This window comes from Patella vulgata, chromosome 8, assembly GCF_932274485.2.
Source record: "Patella vulgata chromosome 8, xgPatVulg1.2, whole genome shotgun sequence".
NCBI lineage: Eukaryota > Metazoa > Mollusca > Gastropoda > Patellidae > Patella > Patella vulgata.
In genome coordinates this window covers 13,328,146-13,353,501 of record NC_065886.2, presented here as the reverse complement: position 1 = coordinate 13,353,501, position 25,356 = coordinate 13,328,146, and the positions used below count along the sequence as shown (strand labels likewise).

At 35.9% G+C, this 25,356-nt stretch overlaps 1 protein-coding gene across 1 annotated transcript; it reads left to right on the top strand.

Moving 5' to 3' along the window:
- The first annotated feature begins 825 nt into the window (after positions 1 to 825).
- LOC126829910 (uncharacterized) lies at positions 826 to 24,269 on the top strand. The gene is made up of 10 exons (XM_050560076.2): positions 826 to 1,491; positions 12,275 to 12,541; positions 14,372 to 14,476; positions 15,473 to 15,651; positions 16,392 to 17,222; positions 17,546 to 18,913; positions 19,413 to 19,532; positions 19,977 to 20,104; positions 20,773 to 20,960; positions 22,182 to 24,269. Exons 2-10 carry the CDS (start codon positions 12,295 to 12,297, stop codon positions 22,526 to 22,528), a joined length of 3,513 nt encoding a protein of 1,170 aa, XP_050416033.2. The 5' UTR covers positions 826 to 1,491; positions 12,275 to 12,294; the 3' UTR covers positions 22,529 to 24,269.
- The last annotated feature ends 1,087 nt before the right edge of the window (positions 24,270 to 25,356 follow it).

The window sequence follows — 25,356 nt, the reverse complement described above, 5'->3', positions numbered from 1 at the left end:
AGTTCGAGACTACCACTGAAGCGTGCACATTCGCCGTGCCGAGACCAACTTTCTGGCAGTATGATACTATAAATAGCCATGGCACGTGCAATTCTCTACAAATCTATCAACTATTACAGCCGTAAAAAATTTATTGTTGACTATTTTGAATAGCAGTAAAATTAAGCTTCTTGGTTATTACAGCAGATTTAGAAATTACGTTCGTTTCATTTTTTAAATCGCTTTATCATTAACTGTACCGTTAAGAGCGGCATGTTTTGGTTTGGTACAAATGATATCTCTGAATCACTCGGGTTAGGGGGGATTGGATGGCTGAATGGTTAGCGTGCACGCGCTGTATCATAAAGTCTGTCATTGAGTCGACTGGCGTGCTTTCGAATCCCCGGTTGTACGTGACAAGGAGTAGGGTCGCCTGTCCAACCTCGTGGGTTTTCTCCGGGTCCTCCGGTTTCCCCCCACTGCTAAAGACCCCTATGCGCAAGCGAATTACTGAAATAAAATTAAACCATATGTTAGTCCCGAAATGACCTAGTTGTGTCGAGTGGACGTTAAACCCCATTTCTCTCTCTCTCTCTCACTCGGGTTAGACAGGAACATGATACTAGCAGTAGTTTCATTTTACTTTTACAAGCTTCTTAAAACGATTGTTGAGCTACCTAACGTGCTTATTTCTAAATTCAATTTCTTGTTTTAGCTTTCTGTTATGTTTCGTAAAAAAGTAGTCTTGATTATCCCGACCTGTCAATCAGACAGACTGGTCGATAGACTGGTTAAGCCAAACTAATTTCAAAACAAGGGCACGTAACCTATCTTTTACTCAAAAGTGTCTGGATGTTATGGACGACTCTTGGAACCAGTTTTCAGTCTATTATTTATAGATGATTAATGGTCATAGCTTATTAACTACAACATGATCGTTTATTTAGTGACGATAATTGTGTGAAACTGATTTGAGGCTTGGCATATATATAAATATTGTGGCGTTATTGTCGAGATATATGGAGATATTTATTTATGGTGGGTCACCCTACGGCATTTAGCCAATTATACTACACAAATTACCTCATCGCCCCAGATGGGTGTAGGTGGATGCCAGGATATTGGTGTACTAGTATACTAGTGTACAGCAGTTTTCTTTAGTTAAAAGGCTATGTTAAAAATGTTTACATGCCCCATATCGTTCAAGTGGGAGAGATCTACATTCTTTGTCGCTTTATAATACTGTGCAATCATGCACATCGTCTAAATATAACCCAGTAAACAACCAAGCTACACGAGATCAGACGTCGTGAAAGAATTCACGGAATATGTTTTATTTATCTTATATCTACAATGATCATGAAGAACCCGATAAGTGGTCTGTAATAGGATTAAAAGAAATTTAAAACCCTGTTGAGATTTTGTTTTGGAAAATCCTATATCTGCAAATCAAACACCTTTAAAAAGCCAATATTTAGTTGGATGTTTATTGTAGCTGAGTACACATGTAAGGTAAGGACTTCCTATTTCAACGTCACGGCCGAAAGCTAGATCGTTAAACCTATTTCATTTCAATCAATGTTTGATGCATTTTGTACAAATCTAGATACGACTTTATTGAATGGTTTAGCTCTAATCCTACAAACAGAAACAATTTGGAATAAATCTCAAAGTCGTGACCAAATCATCTGTAAGATACCTATAATATCAAGCTATGGAATAAATATCATAGTTTTTAATGAATTCTTAACCAAATCATAAGTAAGATACTCATAACATCAAGCCTTGACTCAGACCAGGCTTGAAATTTCAAAAACATTGATCCAGAGAGTCTGTACATAGATGAAAAGAGGAGGAATTGGCATCTACTCCTTCAATTGACTTAAAATAATAAAGAAAACAAACTAAATCTTTTACTTTGTTTATGTTTTTTCCATTCTGTTTTGAAATTTTTAAACAAAATCAGTCGGAGAATTCTATTGCAAATTTTCTCTATTATATGATATATAACTAAGACTATAAAAATTAATATTTCTGTACACGCGAACCGCGCATCATGAAAAGCCCCGTCAACATCACAGTCCACGCATGGCGTCTGACATCCGGGTGTGATACACGAAGCAGGATATTTTCTAAATCATAAAACATTTTTGTTGTATCTTTTGTTCTTTATTTGGGCAAAAAATGCGATCGATGATTAATATAAATGCTTACTGAATAAATCATCTGATCTTGGGATAATCCAATAATTAATGTCAGTACATAATTAAATATATACATAGAAAAATAAAGTAACTTCCAGTTAAAAAAAACCAATCACTTTTACTTCTTCATTGTGATACATACATCAAATAGTCTGCTCTTTAATTGAGCGTCTTCTGATGTTATAATTTATATAAATAATTAAACATTAACCATACAGCAAACGTAGAAATATAGATTAACTTGACAATAGATTATATATAAAAATATCAGATTTATTAGAGCCTTCGTAACATTGCCCTCGACCATAAGTTGAGTATTATGTATATAAAAATAAGTTGTATCGAGGTATTATTATGGGTCAACGATCAACACTCATAATATAGTTATACTGTGTAAAATTATATTGTATTATTATTATTATTATTATATATATATATATATATATATATATATATATATAGACAACACGGTACACTATAGATCCTTAAGCCTAATACATAAGGGATTTTTAATTGCCCCCATATTGCTGGAAACGATCGCCCGTGAGCTCGGCAATGTCACGGGAACGGATATCGACTTAGGGTGCGCTTGCGGGGGTGGGGATTGGGGTGCGTTACTGTTAATTGAATTAATGTAATTATTTCTTTCTTTGATTCGTCTCTATATTAAATACTATAAAAGAAATGGATCCGGTTCTGATTGCTTGATCGACCTTGAACCTGGGATATACTAAGAATACTGCACCCATTTCAAATGGCCTATAAAATCAATGAAGCGGTGAAATTGTCTATTCATACTCAATTCGGTTTTCCCGAATATATATCCGTGTGCCGTGTGTCAATATATGGGGTGTTCCCACTTAGCCGGCAGACTTTGATGTCAAATTTTGCCGCTAATCCAGAGTTAATCCTAGAACAATGGTGTTATAAACTATAGTCCATATCTTTTTTAAGATCAAAACTGTATTGATTTTAACAAATTTAACTTTTATTAAATAACATTAAATAGCTTACACATATAAAAATATATTGATTTTAACAAATTTAATATTTGTTAAATAACATTAAATGATTTACACATATAAAAATGCATTACAATTTACACATTTAACTTTTATTAAATAGCATTATATGATTTATAAATAAATGCCTTACAACATAACAATCATTTTACAGCCCCACTAAATAGGAAATGTTTGTTCCATACCGATTTACACTTAAAGAGCCATTTAATAACTGTGTTTTCAAATGTTCAATTCTTGTATCAAGTTGTCGATATTTCTTAACTCGAGGCCTTTTGGTACCACCAAATAATATCTGTGAAATGGTGATTTCGACATAGGATTGTTCTTGTTTTATTAAGTTAATGAACTTGTAAATATTAGGATGGCATGCTGTCATTTTATTCAACTTATATTAACCTGAACGTTTGCCATTTTAAAATAAATATAATTTCGACACAGATCGACCATCTATTTATATTAATATAGTGAATTTAATTCATGTTTGAAATCATAACGCCGGCATGAACTGTGTTCAAAATGTCATTAATTAGTTGGTTAATAAATTTTATTAAGAGGGATTAAGAGCTCATTAACGCTGAACACTAGTGAACAGCTCTTGAGTGACTACTTTTAAACAGACTATAGTTTTAAGATCAATCAAAGGATTAACAGTCTGCCGGCTAAGTGGGAACACACCGTTTTACTGGACCTTAGGCTTTAATTCAGTATTGGCTATGCATGACATGATTTAATCCGGTCGAAATATTAATTTTAGTTTCGTGCAAAAAAAAAAAAAAAAAAAAAATAATGTTTGAAAATCTTTCTGTGTTAAAAGAACATCGGTGAATCAGTTGGTATGGCACTGGTTCATTGACCAGGTGTCGATGTTACTAGGGAAAATTTCTCCTTGTCAGTGGCGCAGGACGGGTGGCCTGGCTAAGACGTTGGCCTGGAACGGTACTCTTCGGGCTAAATTTTCCCCATAGCGCATTACATGAAGTGTCTACTCCCTCAATGTTCCAACCCTACAATATTTCAACTATTAGTGATGGGTGTCTTGCAAGAAGCAGGGATTGCTTACTTGTTCTGTATTCGTTCACATAACTAAAAACATAATAATGTATATACATTTTTGTATTCCCAATAGTCTTATAAAGTATAGGCTACTTTTAGACCCAGGACGTCTACACAACAAGCACAAAATCAACTCTGCAGACCCACGGATGGCTTGGATTTAGCTTGGATTTAAACGGGATTTCGTTGACTGATTTAATTTTAAATGGCGTCGTGAGCGGAGATTAACCGTTACGTTGACGTCATACTCCCGGATCGAGGCTAAATGATAGAGTGTGCGAAGCGAGGCCGCGGTTGAGCGATGCCTTAACAAATGACATCTAAACTATTTAAAGTGCAATAAACTAAACACAGATAATGACAAATTATACAAATCCTGAGAGACCGTGTGATGACTACTACAGACGGACAGGTCTTCTGTCTTAATAATATCAATAAAAATATTTTTATTTCCCCAATACTGCAATAGGCACGACGCCACTGGTGTATACCTATATATTTATCATAATTGTATTATAATATTATGTCCTACATTCAATTGATTTAATGCATGCCCAAATCAAGTAAGAATGAAAATTTACCCTCTCACTCATTTTGTCCAATTGTTATAAAAATCCCAAAAGGTAAAACAAAAATTCGGATATGATGACAGCAGACAAAAGACAGCAGAGATTATGTAGGTGGAGTTAACGCCTGTCAATCAAACGATCGGTCATACTAAGAATCGGTGAAGATGGAATTCAATCCCATTTCTAGTCAAAAATTACACTGGTGATAACTATGTTCAGAATAAAGTAATTTGACTGAAATTTTCAATATATTCTTCTCCTTATAAAAATCTCCCATATTGTATCTTTAAGCATTACTGTACGCTCTGATAGTATATTTCCAAGTATTTAAAGAAAAATTTTAAAATAGAATTCTTTTTTTTTTTTGGCACTTACGTTTACTCAGATTACAGCATACACATTATTTTTTCGCTGCACCCCTGCTTTATCTTAAATAAAATTCATTTTCACGTTTATCCGTTTTTCAAAATAAAGAAAATTAGTATTTTAAATCGAATTCTTTTTTGTCAGGCATAATACGTTTTGAATATTAATTGTGTGTTAAGCGCCGCGAACATGCATACGCTGGCCATGACATTATAATCTTGACCAATCAGATTGCAGGGAAGTAAGTACATGTATACTGATACTGTTTAATTGCTGGGGCTAAGGTGCGTTCTCATATATCTTCAGCTCTATCTTTCGTAAATCTCTGTACCCCTTTTGAAAATCTTTGCCCTTAAAACTCAAGTCTGCTGATGTATTAAGCTAATTTAATTAAAGATACTTTCTCACAATAGTATTTATCGGGTGGTTATTTCCAATAAAAGTATGACAATGTTAGTATATATGGAAAGCAGAGACATCCAACCTTACTAGAAAGGTACTGGGTTCCTTGAAAAACACCCATGGAGAGGCGTCACTAATAGGCAGCCAGGGCGACCTTCGGATGTAGACTTTATTGAATGGTTTAGCTCTAATCCTACAAACAGAAACAATTTGGAATAAATCTCAAAGTCGTGACCAAATCATCTTTAAGATACCTATAATATCAAGCTATGGAATAAATATCATAGTTTTTAATGAATTCTTAACCAAATCATAAGTAAGATACTCATAACAACAAGCCTTGACTCAGACCAGGCTTGAAATTTCAAAAACATTGATCCAGAGAGTCTGTACATAGATGAAAAGAGGAGGAATTGGCATCTACTCCTTCAATTGACTTAAAATAATAAAGAAAACAAACTAAATCTTTTACTTTGTTTATGTTTATTCCATTCTGTTTTGAAATTTTAAAACAAAATCAGTCGGAGAATTTTATTGCAAATTTTCTCTATTATATGATATATAACTAAGACTATAAAAATTAATATTTCTGTACACGCGAACGGCGCATCATGAAAAGCCCCGTCAACATCACAGTCCACGCATGGCGTCTGACATCCGTGTGTGATACACGAAGCAGGATATTTTCTAAATCATAAAACATTTTTGTTGTATCTTTTGTTTTTTATTTGAGCAAAAAATGCGTTGGATGATTAATATAAATGCTTACTGAATAAATCATCTGATCCTGGGATAATCCAATAATTAATGTCAGTTCATAATTAAATATATACATAGAAAAATAAAGTAACTTCCAGTTAAAAAAAACCAATCACTTTTACTTCTTCATTGTGATACATCCATCAAATAGTCTGCTCTTTAATTGAGCGTCTTCTGATGTTATAATTTATATAAATAATTAAACATTAACCATACAGCAAACGTAGAATTATAGATTAACTTGACAATAGATTATATATAAAAATATCAGATTTATTAGAGCCTTCGTAACATTGCCGTCGACCACAAGTTGAGTATTATGTATATAAAAATAAGTTGTATCGAGGTATTATTATGGATCAACGATCAACACTCAAAATATAGTTAGTTATACTGTGTAAAATTATATTGTATTATTATTATTATTATTATTATATATAGACAACACGGTACACTATAGATCCTTAAGCCTAATACATAAGCGATTTTTAATTGCCCCCATATTGCTGGAAACGATCGCCCGTGAGCTCGGCAATGTGACGGGAACGGATATCGACTTAGGGTGCGCTTGCGGGTGTGGGGATTGGGGTGCGTTACTGTTAATTGAATTAATGTAATTATTTCTTTCTTTGATTCGTCTCTATATTAAATACTATAAAAGAAATGGATCCGGTTCTGATTGCTTGATCGACCTTGAACCTGGCATATACTAAGAATACTGCACCCATTTCAAATGGCCTATAAAATCAATGAAGCGGTGAAATTGTCTATTCATACTCAATTCGGTTTTCCCGAATATATAACCGTGTGTCGTGTGTCGTGTGTCAATATATACATACAGCACCAAGTACAAATTGTCCCGCCATTAATAAACAAATCAACACATCCCATATCATCAGAACTGTGAATAAAAAACCCTGCAGAACCTATCCACTCCCATCTCCCTTCCGCCGTCTCGTTTGTTCGTCCCCACAAGCTTTACCCTAGAACAAGTGAACTTTCCAGTTTTTTTTTTGCTTTTTTTTAATCAAATACGTTCCAAAAAAAAAATAATTCATTATTTAAAGGAACTATTTGGCTATGATTATTATAAAACTTGTATCTTGTATCGACTTTACGGCTGCTTATCTTGTATAGTATTTACGATTGCATATCTTGTATATTCTTTAAGACTGCATATCTTGTATATTCGTTAAAACTCTATATCTTGTGTAGGCTTTAAACTCTATATCTTGTATAGACTTAAAACTGCGTATTTTGTATAGTCTTTAAAACTCTATATCTTGTATAGTCTTTAAAACTCTATATCTTGTATAGACTTTTAAAACTGCGTATTTTGTATAGTCTTTAAAACTGCATGTCGTGTATAGGTTTTACAACTCTATATCTTGTATAGATTTTACAACTCTATATCTTGTCAAGAGTTGAAATAAGAAAAAACAACAAAAATAATCGAAACATAAAGGCCGAAGCGTACTTCATAATTAATTATGAAATAAGTATTCAATAAATGAGATTTTAATTTGGAAAAATCCGGTCCCGGAAGGATGGTGGGGTGTTCCCACTTAGCCGGCAGGCTTTGATGTCAAATTTTGCCGCTAATCCAGAGTTAATCCTAGAACAGTGGTGTTATAAACTATAGTCCATATCTTTTTTAAGACTAAAGCTGTATTGATTTTAACAAATTTAACTTTTATTAAATAACATTAAATAGCTTACACATATAAAAATATATTGATTTTAACAAATTTAATATTTGTTAAATAACATTAAATGATTTACACATATAAAAATGCATTACAATTTACACATTTAACTTTTATTAAATAGCATTATATGATTTATAAATAAATGCCTTACAACATAACAATCATTTTACAGCCCCACTAAATAGGAAATATTTGTTCTATACCGATTTACACTTAAAGAGCCATTTAATAACTGTGTTTTCAAATGTTCAATTCTTGTATCAAATTGTCGATATTTCTTAACTCGAGGCCTTTTGGTACCACCAAATAATATCTGTGAAATGGTGATTTCGACATAGGATTGTTCTTGTTTTATTAAGTTAATGAACTTGTAAATATTAGGATGGCATGCTGTCATTTTATTCAATTTATATTAACCTGAACGTTTGCCATTTTAAAATAAATATAATTTCGACACAGATCGACCATCTATTTATATTAATATAGTGAATTTAATTCATGTTTGAAATCATAACGCCGGCATGAACTGTGTTCAAAATGTCATTAATTAGTTGGTTAATAAATTTTATTAAGAGGGATTAAGAGCTCAGTATTTATCGGGTGGTTATTTCCAATAAAAGTACGGTAATGTTAGTATATATGGAAAGCAGAGACATCCAACCTTACTAGAAAGGTACTGGGTTCCTTGAAAAACACCCATGGAGAGGCGTCACTAATAGGCAGCCAGGGTGACCTTCGGATGTAGACTATGGTCGCGACTACAGTCTGAACCAGCACCCAAACGCAAATGGCCCTAGCCATTGACTATTCAATATGGTGGCGACCATGTCAGTTGTTTCGCCTGCTATATTTTCTTCTATTTACTCATGTATTTTTAAAAACTGATTAATTTTCCATACTGCGTTGTGAAAGCAAGCTTAAAATAGGTTACAAATAGGATTAGTCAATATCAGAATATTTTTCATTGGATTTATGTCACCCAACCAAGATCATTTCACACGTACAGTTTTTTGTCGTGTGCCTATATATATTCGAATAAGAAGATCCTAATCTGTCAAATTCATCAAAAAAAGACGAAAAAAAAAATCAAATTTAACATCTTACTACAATGCCCATTCACTAACTTTCGGGTGTTACCATGGGCCCTATAATACCGACCAAGGTGTAAATAACGCAACGGCAATCGGCAATTTTATTATATTTTTCAGAAAATCTTCTCAAGTGTCAGTTTTGTCAGCCATCTTTGAACTATCCCGACCGTGCTTTATCGCATGGTACGGCTGATCACGACCACTGGTTAAACTAAATGCCATTCGCATGCAGATGGTTCGACTATAGTACGAAAATCTGTGCAACCGAAGGTCGCCCTGGCGATTAAGGACTGTCTGCTCTAGTGACGCAAAAGGTTGTACGCAGAGATTGTCCGACCACTTGGCGCAAGTAAGCGCCTGGTGTATATGTTGATAAACTTGATAGTGAGAGCACGTGGAAAAAGTGAGAGATTGAAACGTACAACAGTTCCTGAGATAAAACTCAGGGAAAAAGAGATGGATAGAGGATAATCCGAGAATTTACTTAGGCTTCGATATTTATATGAAATTAATTCTCCTCCGTCTTTGCACCCGTTGCTAAGTACCGCGGCAACGAAATCACGTGACAAAAACATGACTTCTTTAATAGATTTTTGTATAGCTTTGGGTATTTCCTGGTGAATACAATGTTTTGAGAGGGATTTGAAGCAAACTTTTGATAGATTAATTAGTTTGAATATGTGTTTAGTCCAAATATATCACCAAATCACACAGTTTGTACACGGGAAGGTATCTTTAAATTTAACAGCAAGCACCTGTTTTTTCGAGGGATGGTGTTTAACGTCCACTCGACACAAACTAAGGCATTTCGGGACTAACATAAATATTGTGTAATTTTATTTCATTAATTCACTTGCGCGTAGGGGTCTTTAGCACTGTGAGGAAACCATATCGTATATATATATATCATAAATTGAACCCATATACTACATATTAACACACATGTGTACATGTTTTCTATTAGTTAACGATATACTATGTAACCATAGACAATGGTAACTATAACCAATTAAAACCACAGTGTTACTATGTAAATATGTATAATTATACTATATACTGTCCATCTTTATACAATGACATTATTTATGAATAGTCCCAAGACGGACGAAAAGTACTTTAAAATGTTAAAATGTTATTAAACCAGTGTTGAAATCAGTTTGTCTCGGCATACCTTTTATCTTTTCATCGTTTACCGAGAAACAAAGTAGTGCAGCTTTACGGTTGTGCTAATATTTCTGGATATATATATATATTATCTGAAGACGCCCATAGAAGGCAGAGTATACATTATTAATATCTGAAGACGCCCATAGAAGGCAGACAGCTAGCTTATAGGATTTAATGTATGTCAGAATGAAGTTAAGTGGAGAATTTTTTATCTGGACGGATTTTTTTATTTATTTATGCATTTATCTACTTTATTTACTTTAATATATATATTATATATATATATTGTGTGGGTTCAGTGCATAGAGAATTGTTGTATATTTCTTGCAATGTCTAGGTAACTTGTCTTGTCCGCAGGTTTGTCCTGTCGGGTTTATTTTGCGTGTAGTGCGGCCCTGCTGCACTTAATATTGGGATCCTTATTATTCACTGTAAAATATCTATTGTTATACAATTTTATACAAATCATGACCATGAAAAGTAAAAATAAATTATTCATAGATTTCGTATCCGGTTTATATATATATGCCATATGATCATCTTCACTGACCAATTAACATATTCACGTGAAGATCATATTGATATAATTTCACAAATGTTCACTTTAAAAGTCCATTAAAAGCAATTTTGTTTTATTCATGAGTAGGGACTTTTTAATTTTGAAACTCCCTTTCAAATTTACATCCTGTAATGTTTGAAAAGAATGTGAAGCAAAGTAATAACAGATTTTTTATATAGCGCAAGATTACACTAAAGTTTCTAAATTAACTAACACTATGAAGGAACTAATTGTTGAATAGGTGTGTTTTCAACTCGTGTTTAAATTGGTCAACAGATTTAACCCTTCGAAATTCTTTGGGAAGATTATTCCACAGGTAGGGGAATGAGAATGAGAAAGCTCGTTTTCCTAGTTCTAATTTCACAGTTTTAGTTATATCTTTTAAAGTCTACGCACGGATAGTGTACTGTTATTTTTATTGAATGATTTTATTATTTATATCATGGACCGTGTATAGATGGACAGGTAACGACCACGAAGCCTTTAGAATTCTGTGCCGCGGCAAAAAGTACACCTGACAACCGTGACTAAAATACAATGACCTCCCTTCGCGCAGTTACCAGTATTAAGTTTAAAAGCAAAGAAGAAGAAATCAATTCATAATAGTTTTATTACTCTTGTTACTCTTTTTTTCAAAACATACAGAGATAGACTACTGATGATTGGGGTGTAAATGTATCAAACCATCGTCTTTGTTTACTTCGGATGCGCCCATGTGAATCCGAAAAAAAAACATGTCGAGTTTTCGTTAAAAATTAAACCTACTAAAACACTCTTTTAATTTTTAATTCTGCACAATTAATCATCATTCCGGATATTATGGTACCTGAACTTTATTTTCATAATTTTAAAATCCTTCACACATACGGGAATTTGTATTATTAAGAAAAACTAAAGTGCTTACAAAAACTACGAAAATATTGAAATCGATCATTTCAAAATTATCATCTGCTGCATTTGGAAATTTCAAAGTACTAAACTGGATAAATTCGTCCTTACTGGATAGAAATATTTATCGGGTTGAACAATTACCGTGTAATTATAAGAATCCAACCAAAGGAACTCGTTGCCCGCCCATCTATATACGGTCCATAATGGTTGTATCATTAAAGGCCTGCGCATGGATAATATATTATCATGCTGTCTTTATTCAACTCCGTACATCTTATCAAGACCTTCATGTAATACCCTACATACAGCCAAAAATATTTCTTTCACTATTTCATGGATTTCACTTCCATGCAACATGAGACATCATTCTATATATTTAAACCAAGATATTTCACCAGAATGATACTTGATGTGACCCTTGACTAACGCTGACAAAATTTAAATAAAGCTGAAGTCGTCTAAATTATAAAAGCAATAGAACTATATTTCCCATATTTCAGGTAATTTACATCCGGACAATATGAGAACAATATTACTAGTACTCTGTTTCTATGGATGTCTACCTGGAACATACTCACAGGACCAGATCCGATATCCTGAAGATGCCAGTGTATATATTGGTGGATTCTTTAATGTTTATGTCTCAGGAGGACCCAGTGGTTGTTCCAATACTGTTGATCCATATTCTATACAGGAATTTGAAGCTGTGAGATGGATCATAGATAAACTGAATAACAACGCATTTTTACCCGGAGGGCATAAAATAGGTAATTAGTGTTATTTTCTATTTATTAATATATGTCCAGCTTAATACAAATTGACTCTAATATTGTTTATTGAAGTTAGGGGAGTGGGTGGTGTAGGGTGGTGTGGGGTGGGGGGTTTCACCGGCTACAGTTTGACGGAGTAACGTATTATTTATATGTTTACTAGCAGGATACCCGGCTTCGCTCGGGGGTCATAACTCCGAAACCGGAAGTGGTAGACTAACGCCACCTGGCCTATGTTACTCCCCGGTCCGAGCTACCCCTATACCCCAAATTTCAGACTCGGGGCAGACCTAGTGTAGCCGCCAACCCCGAACAGACCGGCTTCGCTCGGGGGTCATAACTCCGGAAGTGGTAGACTAACGCCACCTGGCCTATGTTACTCCCCGGTCCGAGCTACCCCTATACCCAAAATTTCAACTTGGGGCAGACCTAGTTAAGCCGCCAACCCCGAACAGACCGGCTTCGCTCGGGGGTCATAACTCCGAAACCGGAAATGGTAGACTAACGTCACCTGGCCTATGTTACTCCCCGGTCCGAGCTACCCCTATACCCCAAATTTCGGACTCGGGGCAGACCTAGTGTAGTCGCCAACCCCGAACAGATAGACAGGCAGACAGACAAACGACAGTCACAAATATATATATATAATATACTAGCAGGATACCCGGCTTCGCTCGGGGTCATAACTCCAAAACCGGAAGTGGTAGACTAACGCCACCTGGCCTATGTTACTCCATACTAAACCATGTACATTGTCCCCTAAACTCAGATTTTTTCATTTACTAGCAGGATACCCGGCTTCGATCGGGGGTCATAACTCCGAAACCGGAAGTGGTAGACTAACGCCACCTGGCCTATGTTACTCCCCGGTCCGAGCTACCCCTATACCCCAAATTTCAGAATCGGGGCAGACCTTGTGTAGCCGCCAACCCCGAACAGACCGGCTTCGCTCGGGGGTCACAACTCCGAAACCGGAAGTGGTAGACTAACGCCACATGGCCTATGTTACTCCTCGGTCCGAGCTACCCCTATACCCCAAATTTCAGACTCGGGGCAGACCTAGTGTAGCCACCAACCCCGAACAGACCGGCTTCGCTCGGGGGTCATAACTCTGAAACCGGAAGTGGTAGACTAACGCCACCTGGCCTATGTTACTCCCTGGTCCGAGCTACCCCTATACCCCAGATTTCAGACTCGGGACAGACCTAGTGTAGCCGCCAACCACGAACAGACAGACAGACAGACAGACAAACGACAGTCGCAAATACATGTATATATATATATATAGATAATATAGAAGATAGATATTTGTTAACACTTATATTCGAGAGTTTATCATTCCTTAATTAGACACACCGCTACCCGTAGAATTGAAGGGTTCTGTGTCTTTTATAATCTCATTATGAAAAGCTGATGCATGAAATAATATGAAAAGTGATACTGTATTATTAAAACAGTTTGACATGCGATTAATAAATTACAAGCTGATATTTGGTCTAATTCACAATATTTTACTAAGATATATTCGTGTAAACTTTAGCCTTTCATATTTTCTGGACCGTTCCAATTTAGTGAATCCTTTTTATTAGAATGATTCATTTACTTTATGAATATTTATCTATTTTTATAAATTTGAATTTATCGTTATGTTTTCTTCCTTTCAATATCCTAATACAAATAGCAAGCCAATCCAAACTATATATTTTATTACACAATCCTGTGGCAACATCGATTATGTATTCTGTTTTTGTATAATCACCACTGGCTGGGGGTCGACACGATTATGTATTCTTATTGTATTTTTATCATTGTACTATATATTTACAGGTATACACGCTTTTGAAACATGTGGAATGCCAGAAAGAGCTGTGTCTAGTGCAATTCAGTTATCACAGACTTATAATAATGATAACCAATCCGCTGTTCTGTTTTGTAAGTAATTTGTTTATTTTGGCGGTTTGCATTTAGGTGTTAACATTTTATCACCTGTCCTTGTTGGCAAACCAATACACCAAGATATATCAGTAGTCTGACAAACCAAAACTTCGATAGCTTCTAATCTTTCAGCCCAAACAGATTTTAGTTTCCTAAATTCACTATATATATATATATATATATATATATATATATTGTAATGGGTGTTAAAGATGCATTATGTAATATTTGGACAGAGATCAGTTCCTTCTTGCTATAATAATTCAAGTTCTAAACTGGATAAATTCGTCACTACTGGATAGAAATATTTATCGGGTTGAGAAATTAATCTGTATAAAATCCCGCAGTGCATTGAGATGTCGTCGTGTGGCGCGCGAGCGGCAGAGAATCCAACCAAAGGAACTCGTTGCCCGTCCATCTATATACGGTCCATAATGGCTGTATCATTAAAGGCCTGCGCATGGATAATATATTATCATGCTGTCTTTATTCAACTCCGTACATCTTATCAAGACCTTCATGTAATACCCTACATACAGCCAAAAATATTTCTTTCACTATTTCATGGATTTCACTTCCATGCAACATGAGACATCATTATATTTAAACCAAGATATTTCACCAGAATGATAATTGATGTGACCCTTGACTAACGCTGACAAAATTTAAATAAAGCTGAAGTCGTCTAAATTATAAAAGCAAGAGAACTATATTTCCCATATTTCAGGTAATTTACATCCGGACAATAATAAAAATGAACATATTGAGAATGTCATTCAAATTAATTTATTCTGAACGAAGTTATGGAAGATGTTGCACAGATTGTTTATTATTGCTAGGTACTGGAAACTGAAGACTTAGCCTCCTTTGTCCATTTTATCGTTAAATCGCGGGGGAGGGAGGGTATAATCCATTTAAATCTCTGCCAAAATAAAGACATGCAATTGGCTCTTACATAATGTATCGTTAATTCATTGTTTTATTTCATTCCAGCTATACTTGGTCCAACATTTAGTTCCGAAACTAAAGATATGTCACGTCTGTTTAGTACTTTACCAGAGGCCGATCGCCTGTTGATGTTGAGTTACGGAGCTACTTCATCCAAGCTCGCGGACCAGTCCATTTATAAAAACCTTTATAGAGTTATCCCCCCTGATTCTGTTCAAGTTCAAGTAGGTATTCAGGAACCTACAAACATATATTCATAAGAATCACTATTTAGTTGAAATAGCATATTTCATATTGATTATTATTATTTATTCATAAATTATCGTTTTACAAACATACTATCATAAACAAGCCTGGAAATACGGCACCTGTCACTGACAATGTCAGGCACAGATTCAGGCTTTCTCAGGCACAAAACCTCTGGTGCCTGTCATTTTATCCGGCACTGATATGTCGTTTTTGCTGATATTATTAACACATGTCCGGCACTAAGTTGAAAATGCCAGGTACTATTTCATTAGTGCCTGACATTTTGTCAGGTACATCTAAAAGCGTTATTTCCAGGCCTGATCGTAAGAAACCCTATCTTTGAAATTCACGGTTATAAAAAGTTTATCTTGATTCTATATTCATTAGATCAGATCCTAGCGTTACATGGGAACTGCCATCAGCTGTATATAAAAAGCAGCAGCCGTACTATCATCATAGTATTCGGTCCAACGACTATCTTGGTGTGTGCACATAGTTTTTAATCAAGTGGCTTGGTTTATAAATATATCCTACCAGTTAACTCCATAATGTCACAGTCGGAATCCCAGTTTGTTAATTATAGGCGAACTACTTTGTACAGCGGTTGTTCATTTTGTAAACTGTTATAATACTAGATAATAACAAAAAAATCAAGAATCTGAAACAAGCCAACTTCTCTGTTAATTTACCAGACTCTCCATTTTGTTTTCTATAGGTGATGTTACAGCTTATGTTAGAATTAAAATGGAATTATGTTGGAATAATTTATGAAGACATTGCTTATGGTCATGATGCAGCGCAAGAACTCAGAGTACTGGCAACAGCTAACGGCATCTGTATTCCAGTTTACCATTCTTTCAATAGCGCCAACAGTGAGGAAAGCTTTAAAGCTTTCCTTAAGGATGTTCTGGATCTGAAACTAGGTGGAATAATCTATATCGGGGATGATGGTCTTGTAAAATCATTTCTGGAGCTGTCCACGTCGATAAGTCATGATACTGAAATAATTATGTCCGAATCAAATCGACTAAGCTCATATTACCTCAAAAGAATAGCCAATGACTATTTTCCTATAGCGCGAGGCATGCTTGTAACAAGTACCCCTAAAATTGACATTCATGAATTTGATGACTATTGGAGGAACATCCTTACCAGGAAGTTTAGTCACACTTGGCTAAATGTTATGCCAAATATAGCACAACAGATTCCCCAGCAATCTGTTTATATAAATTATGCGGTAAAAGGAATTTTGATATTAGCCAATCTATTTAAGCAACTTCAACAAGAGACCTGCACGGACGTCAACGATATAATCTGTTCCCAGCTGAGGCGTTTACCCAAGCAGACCTACATCGATGAACTGGGTCGATCCAGAACGAATCTTTCCGAAGCATTTCCCTTTACCGATCAGATGTTCTTGAACACAGTATCACAGGATATAACCTTTGGGGAAAATCGAGAAATCATCTACGGTCCCGAGTATCAAACGTATGAAGTTTATAATTTCCAACAATGTAATAGACTGAATGACTGTGAATTTGTTAAGGTGAGTACCGGTTCTTTCCTCTAAATCATTCACACCAATGTAATTTAAAAGCAGGCTTAATAAGTACGGTATCGACTAACCAACCAGTAGTCCTCGGCTTCGGTAGAGGTACTGGCCGAGAACAGTTAGAATTCCAGGACGAGGAGAAAAACGACTCTGTCTGGAAAAACATTCCACTCTTCGCACGCTGCACAGTGATAGCCCCGCTTTATTAACAAGGTTTGTGCAGGGCTGAAACCCCATTTCATTTCATTTCATTTGTGATTTCAGAGAGTAAAACTGTCATCTTGCATTCACTCTCAATCAATTTATTTTCAATACAGGTCGGTAATTACAAAGACGATATTCTGAAAATAAACAAAAGTGTTATACAAAGTTATCCACTTGGAGAAAACCAAGGACCTTACAATCAGCAACCAACTGCCCAATGTCCTAACGGAACCGACTGTATCAAATGTATTCCGTCTGATATATCTGACCATGTGATATTTGTGGAAGGGGATTGGTACGTTGTGGCGGTTGTCCCTGTGTTTATACCCGATGAAACAAATACATTTCTCTGTACCAGCACCATAAGAGATTCTTTAGGTACTGACCTTGCTGAAAGCATCAAATTTTCTATTGAGGAGATTAACCATCCAAACAACACATTGATATCTTCTAAAAAGAAAGTAGGGTTGATTGTGATAAATGGGTGTGCATCAGAACTTGTAATTAAAGACAAAATTTTACGTTTACACAAAGGAACTTATGAACTCAGACCCGGAATGAAAAGTTCAGAGATTAATCACAGAATTCTTGGTTATGTTGGAGGGATGAGCGGTAGTATGAGTGGGGCCATGGCTGAAGTTCTGGCTAAACTTGGTTACGTCCAAGTATCCTATGCCTCGACTAGCCCACTTCTAAGCGATAGAACTCTGTATCCCTACTTTCTGAGAATACCTACTGCAGACGACCAGCAAGCAAAAGTCGTTATTGATATAGTTACCTCCCTTGGTTCAAACATCATCCAGGTTATTTACACCGAGGGTGCCTATGGAGAAGGTGCTTATTCCACATTGGAGAAACTTGGCAAGGACGCAGAAGTATGCGTTATAGGTCATAAAGTCCCTGTTACCACCGACTATACGTTGTATAATGGTTTGCTGGCTAAGTTAAGAGAAATCCCACAAGCTAAGTTAGTGGTGACTTTTGTAAGGTCTCATGTTATTAAACAAGTAGTAGAATCAATTACTGAAAGAATGGCGGAAAGTGAATTCTTATTTATTGGATCTGAAACATGGGGAAGCAGAGAAAGTGTCATTCCTGAACAGCAACGCAAAGTTTATGGTTCACTGAGTATTGCTTTAGAGTTGCCTCCTATTCCAGCATTCATCTCTTATCTCACCAAGCAAAATATCAATGACCCATCTGATCCATGGCTCCGTCACTTCTTAGAAAAAAGGGGGAAGTGCATATTCACCGGAAGTTTCCAAAGGGCTGGGAAAGACGAAGACATTGGTAAAACCAAAGAGTGTGACATAGAAAGTTTAGTGAAGTCACTTTATGACCAATGGATACCATTTACTGTGGCCTCGACAAGAGCTTTGGTTAAAGGCTTAGAAAATGTTCTCAGTTCAACAGAATGTGGCAAGCCTGGAACGTCGTGCCCTGAACAAAATCCCATGACGCTGGCAGATTATATGAAGAAGGTATTTATCCATTTCTTTGTTACGAAAGTGTATGTGCGTAGCGTTCCATAATTTCGATAGATAATTAGGTCAGGACATATAGCAAAGCCTAACCCTGACGACAAAGCCAACCAAAGTTAAACAGAAAGACATTAAAATGAAACTGAGTAGTAATCATAGAGAGACTGGAGTCGAAACGTAGGACCTTAAACACCATTTCATGCAATCATTCATTCTTAATATCTTTCGTAGAATCGATCAACTTCAGTAAATATTTGGCATCTCTTTATCAAAATACCTAAATTCTCTAAATGTTAGACTGGTAAGTGTAAAAACGTAGTACCTTAAACTCGATTCATCTATTCATTCGTAGAATGGATCATCTTTCATAAATGTTTGGACAAAATAGTTCCCCGGAATATTGGTATACTGATCTTAACGAATGAGCAAATTCATGGCTTGGAGTAAAGACAGTAGTGATATTTGATTGGACTTTAGTATGTTTTTTTTATATTTACAGAACGTAAGGTTAGATTTATATGGCAAAGGTAGCCAGGAAAGAGTTTTTGATGATAATGGCGATGGTGTTGTCAAATACAAAATAATGCATATGACTCCTGACGAGAAACCATATATACAAGTAGGCAATGCTTTATCTTTTTCGGGGGGGGGGGGATGGCTGAATGGTTAGCACGTGCGCGCTGTATCATAAAGTCTGTCATTGAGTCAACTGGCGTGGTTTCGAATTCCCGGTTATACATGACAAGGAGTAGGGTCGCCTGTCCAACTTCGTGGGTTTTCTCCGGGTCCTCCGGTTTCCTCTCACTGCTAAAGACCCCTACGTGCAAGCGAATTATGGAAATAAAATTGAACCATATGTTAGTCCCGAAATGACCTAGTTTGTGTCGAGTGGACGTTAAACCATCCGGTTACAATTTTCCCCTTCATCATTAACCCGGTTATTGCTTAAATGTAGGACGCCCAATCCCATTCCATTCTTTTTCATACCCATTTTATTCTATTTCATATCCATTTAATGCAGTCATACATATTTTAATACTTTTCATGTTACTGTCTTTGATAGATTGGGTCGTGGTCAAAGTCACAAGGTATCATCTTCAACAAAGGAATGTTGACTTATCCGGAAACAGAATATAAATCAGATTGCTTAACACAATATGAATGTAGCAAGTGTTTCCCACCAACATCAGTGTAAGTATATGACAAAATATCAACTCGTGGATATATCCCCAATTCGAGATATCTATATACTGTAAATAAATTCTGGACAATTTTCAGCCAGTTAGAGACTGACTGGGGTCAGTCGGAGACCAATGAACAGCCATTTTTGTAAGTGGTGTTTTCTAGTGTATATCCTCAGTACCAAACCTTAGAGTGTGGCAATGTTACAAATTCATTAAAGACAACGTAAATTCAAGACCAAAATAGGCCAGATGGGAGTGCTTTTTGGACCCCCCGAGCCTAGCACACCCGCAAGTTCCTTCTCAATTCTTCCCTGCAGCCAGATTGAACTAATTCGTTGTCTGTGAATTAGCTAAGCATTTATATGCGGTCAATTAACAGAGGAGTATCTTGGTTCAAAATGTTTGCCATATGTTTCATGTCAATCAAGAGGCTCTCGTGGGTTAGAGTAGTCCGCTTGGTTTTTGATTGCCATGTCAGGAATGACGTATGGACAATTAACAAAGGTATCTGCTTACTGTCGAAATCGCCAGGTCCACGCCATGAATGTACACATGTGCGTTATAGAACCCTTTTAATTGAAAACCAAAGAAAAAGTGTCGAAAACGCCACTACCATGGCAAAATAACCTCTCCGCCTTCTTATCGCACATCACAAGTAATGGTTTTTATTTGCAGGCAACAACAAACATCATCTACAGACTGGTCGATTTATGTAATGGTGATATTAGGTTTGCTGTTATTAGTGACGTTAGTAATTATGGCTGTTTTGATTTATCAAGTAAGAAAATTGAAACGGCACAAACACAACGAAATCTACAACTACCCAGACACCCCTCTTACTGCGAGGAATTTAAAAACTAAAGGTAACTATCGATGCCTGCTAATTTTATCATTAAGGCTGTGTTAAGAAATTTGAGCAAGGGGGTGGCGGGGGGTGGGGGTATACCTCGACACCCTTCTTACTGAATGGAATTTAAAGAGTAAAGATAAACATCGACACCTCTCTTACTGAGACAAAAAAATAATTATCTATACCCCTCTTACTGAATTAAAGAGTAAAAGTAACTATCGACACCCTTCTCACTGAGAGAAATTTAAATAGTGAAAGTAACTATCGACACCCTTCTCACTGAGAGTAATATAAAGAGTAAAAGTAGCTATCGAAACCACTATTACTGATGGAAATTTAAAGAGTCAAAGTAACTATCGACACCCCTCTTACCATAGGCGTACGAGCTGGGGGGGGGGGGGGGCTGGGGGCGGCCGCCCCCCCCCCCCATTTTGGGCACCAAATGCTGGGAAAATTTGGGCACACAATTGTACTTTGTAAAATTTGTATAAAAAAAAATTGTATTCTTGAATGTGTCCAATTTAACAGCGAATTTATTACTATTATGTAACATACTAAGAACCTAACTACATTTTTTGGGCACCAACCCCCCCCCCCCCCCAGTCAAAAATTTCCCCGTACGCCTATGCCTCTTACTGAGAGTAATATAAAGAGTAAAAATAACTATCGACACCACTATTACTGAAAGGAAATTAAAGACTAAAGGTAACTATCGACACGCCTCTTACTAAGAGGACTTTTATAGACCAACGACCGGTTTCAAAAAATGTATATCAGGGTGTCAGTGTAGCAAAATATCCAAAATATTCAAAGAGATATTTCTCATGAAACAGTGTTCCTTTTCAGGACGAGGAACCGCGACGGCTAAGCGGTGACAGTTGTAATTCAAATTAAGAGTAGAATGCAGCGCCGCTATCCGAGCAAATTTTTCCTCATAGCACACTGTATGGCGTACGCCCGTCTTCATTGTCCCAGTCAGTGCAGAGCAGTTGGACGTTTAACCCCATTTCTAGTCGTTCGGATGGGACGAAAAACCAAGGTCCCGTGTACACATTGGCGTGCACGTAAAAGATCCCTTGGCAGTTGGAATTCGATATAAGAGTAGGCCGTAGCGCCACTGCCCGGGCAAAATTTCCCTCATAGCACACTGTATGGCGTATGCCCGTCTTCATTAGCCCAGGTTAGGAGCAGAACAGTAGGACGTTAAACCCCATTTCATTTCATTTCATTTTAGGAAGTAATACATCAAAGGATTATGATAGCTATTTGACCCCAAGTTCTGAAGATGGCACTACATGTGGTTATGAGAACGAGAAACCCCCACTGCCAAAACGGCCAAGATCAACAATATCAACGGATTCGGATATTATTGATCACAGAATATCTTTCTTAAACATGGAAGAGAAGGAGGCGTCTGTTGGAGGACAGAACAATTTAGGATTCGAGAGAAACGTTCATTGTTCGGATCATATTCAACCCGTGTTCGTTCGTGATCGAAACGATTATGTGAGAGAACTCACTCAGTCGCAGTATGGACGTGGAGTTGAAGACAGTTTTTATTTTGAATTCAGCAACATTTAAGTATGGGCATATTATGTCCCCTCTTCTTTTGAGGATTCGGGGTTTTTTTTCAGATTCGGTGTGAAGCATTGGGGTCATACAGGATAGAGCCCTATTGACTTAGCCGATACCGTGGTTAGCATATATATGTTATGTGTCCGGAAAAGCTAGATTTGATTTCTTGAAGGATCCTACAGATCCTTATCAATTTTAATCAACATCTAAGTTTAGACATAGGCACCGTTCGGAGGTAATTCCGCGCTTTGTGCGCTATCCTATTTTGTGCTTCATGTTTAGATACATGAATCCACTGGATACACCGATAGGTGATTAATACAGGGAACGATCGCTATCTTAAACAAGTCTAATTACTTTTTATAGAAGAGTATCACACGATATATTGGCTATATTATATTTATATGTATCTATATGTAAATAGATGGGTAGCTACGTCGTTGGCACCTGAGAATTAACTGAACGTATCTTCTCTGTTGGTCAAACAAGTCTTTCGATGTTGACAGGTTATATGTCCTGCAATGTAACTTTTCGCTATTATAGAGGGTTAACTGGGAGAAATATCCAATAAACACCTAGCAGGTCTGTCATTGAGTCAAGTGGTGTAGTTTCGATTCCCCGCCTGTAATTTGGGTTTTCTCCCTCAGCTAAAACCCCGTACCCGAAAGCGAATTGTTGAAATAAAATTAAAACGCGCGTTAATCCCGCCTACTTTCTGTCGAGTGGACGTTAACCGCAACTTTTTCCTTTCTTCCTTTGTAGAGATTTTCTCATTTCACCTAAATAATTTACCAGATGCACCTTGCGTTTTTTATATTTCTTAACAATAATTCATGACATTTTGAAAACTCTAAATGTTCCCAGATCCTCGACATAAAATCAATGTACCATGGATAATATTGTATAGTATGTTAGCCTTCAATGATAAAACCTTGCTCAAATAAAAATATGTGAAAAAATGTTTGGAAAAGTGAACTATGATGAGAGAAAATTTGATAGCCCGTGTTCTCTTATTGTGTAAAATATGGAGAAAGGCGCAATTAATCCTCAGTCCACGGGAATTTCATGTACCTTTTATAGTTATACAAACAATTAATGTTTAAAGAGAAAGTCGGTTATATTTTTATACTCATAATATGGTTGTGTATACACTATTAATGTTTGAAGAGAAACCCAATTATATTTTTATATTCATAATATGGTTGTATACAATAATATTAATTTTTGAAGAGAAAGCCGAATACATATATATTTTTATACTTATAATATGGTTGTATATAGAATATTAATGTTTAATGTTTGAAGATAGAGCCAGTGACTTTTTATATTCATAACGTGGTTGTACATACAATATTAATGCTTGAAGGGACAGTCGCAAAATTTCAACACGTGTGTCCAGACAAATAATCCGCGGATAGATCTCGACCCAGCCCAGTTTATGATTCAACATTTAATTTGTCATTTTCTATCCGTGTGTCCTTCACCTCACCCACCAAGTACAGCGAGTTATACTTCTGGACGTAAGTGTTGAAATTTTGCAAACAGTAGGACGTTAAACCCCATTTCATTTGAAATTTTGTGATGTTTCCAAATACAGTGACAGTAGAATAATTTGCTTTGATAATTGTTTATTTGTTTTGTTAAAAATAATATATTGTTAATTTTTGTGCACCCTTTTTGTTCATATTCCTGTTGTGCCAATATTAAATATTTCGTAAATATTTTAAATAAATACAATCTTCATCTTTGTTGATTTTTTTACATTTTTATTCGTCAACATTTCGGTATGGTCGAATTACATGTATGTCAACATTTTTTATTTTTTTATTAATGCGATTTCATTTTTTCTTTTCAAATTAGGTGTTTCGTAAAGTACCTTTTTCCCCAAACGTGATGGATACCACAATCTTTAAAGCGAGAATTTCAAATTTTCTAAGAAAGTCAAAACATAATTATTTCTATGTCTTTTGCTCAATAGGTTATCAAATCACTATTTTACGATCATGGGCATTATTTCCCACCCTTAAAAATCTATGACATAGGAAATAACAACACAATTAACTCCCCTGTTTTGCTATTGACAACATGGGGCAGCCATTTTCCAACGATGGAATTTGAAGTTAAAAATGATATTTTTGCCTATTTCTTAGATGGCAATAGCGAATTAAAGGATTAATAGGATTATTCTTTAACAAGGTAGGACTGTTTATGGATACCATCTTTTTTAAGGCTTTATTTTAATACATTTTAAAAATATAACTTGAAAATTTGCAATTGCAACTTTAAGGGATATTTATCACATGTGTTGAGAACCATTGGGGCAGCTAAGCCCCCTTATATGAACCTTGTGAACGTCGCAGAGGTTACAGTTTTTTAGAAGATGTGATTTTCAGAGGGAATTCGAGTGTGTCTGCCACTGACGTTAATTCTTGTATCGTTGCACGGCTCCAACTTTCCTCAAATTTTCGTGAGCTGAAGGCTCTCAACCACAGACAGCGCTACCACTGAACACACACATTATTAATGAGAAAAATAAAATAATCTACCAAAAATGAAACTACATGCTAAATTGATGGTCATCTGTTATAAAAAAAAGGTTCATTCAATCTATGCGAAACCGGGTACCGAGTCAACCCGCACCACCAGGGCTCTCTAAACTTTGTCTTTTCTTGTACGCCCGTAAATATATGTTTTTAGACATAATTAGCAGTTTTACATGATAAAATGAATAAATATAAAACAATTTCTCATAAGGCAGATTACTTTGAATGGAGATAGAATTCGCTAAAAGGGATACAACTCTTATAAATATATGTTTATTTAGATATAATTAG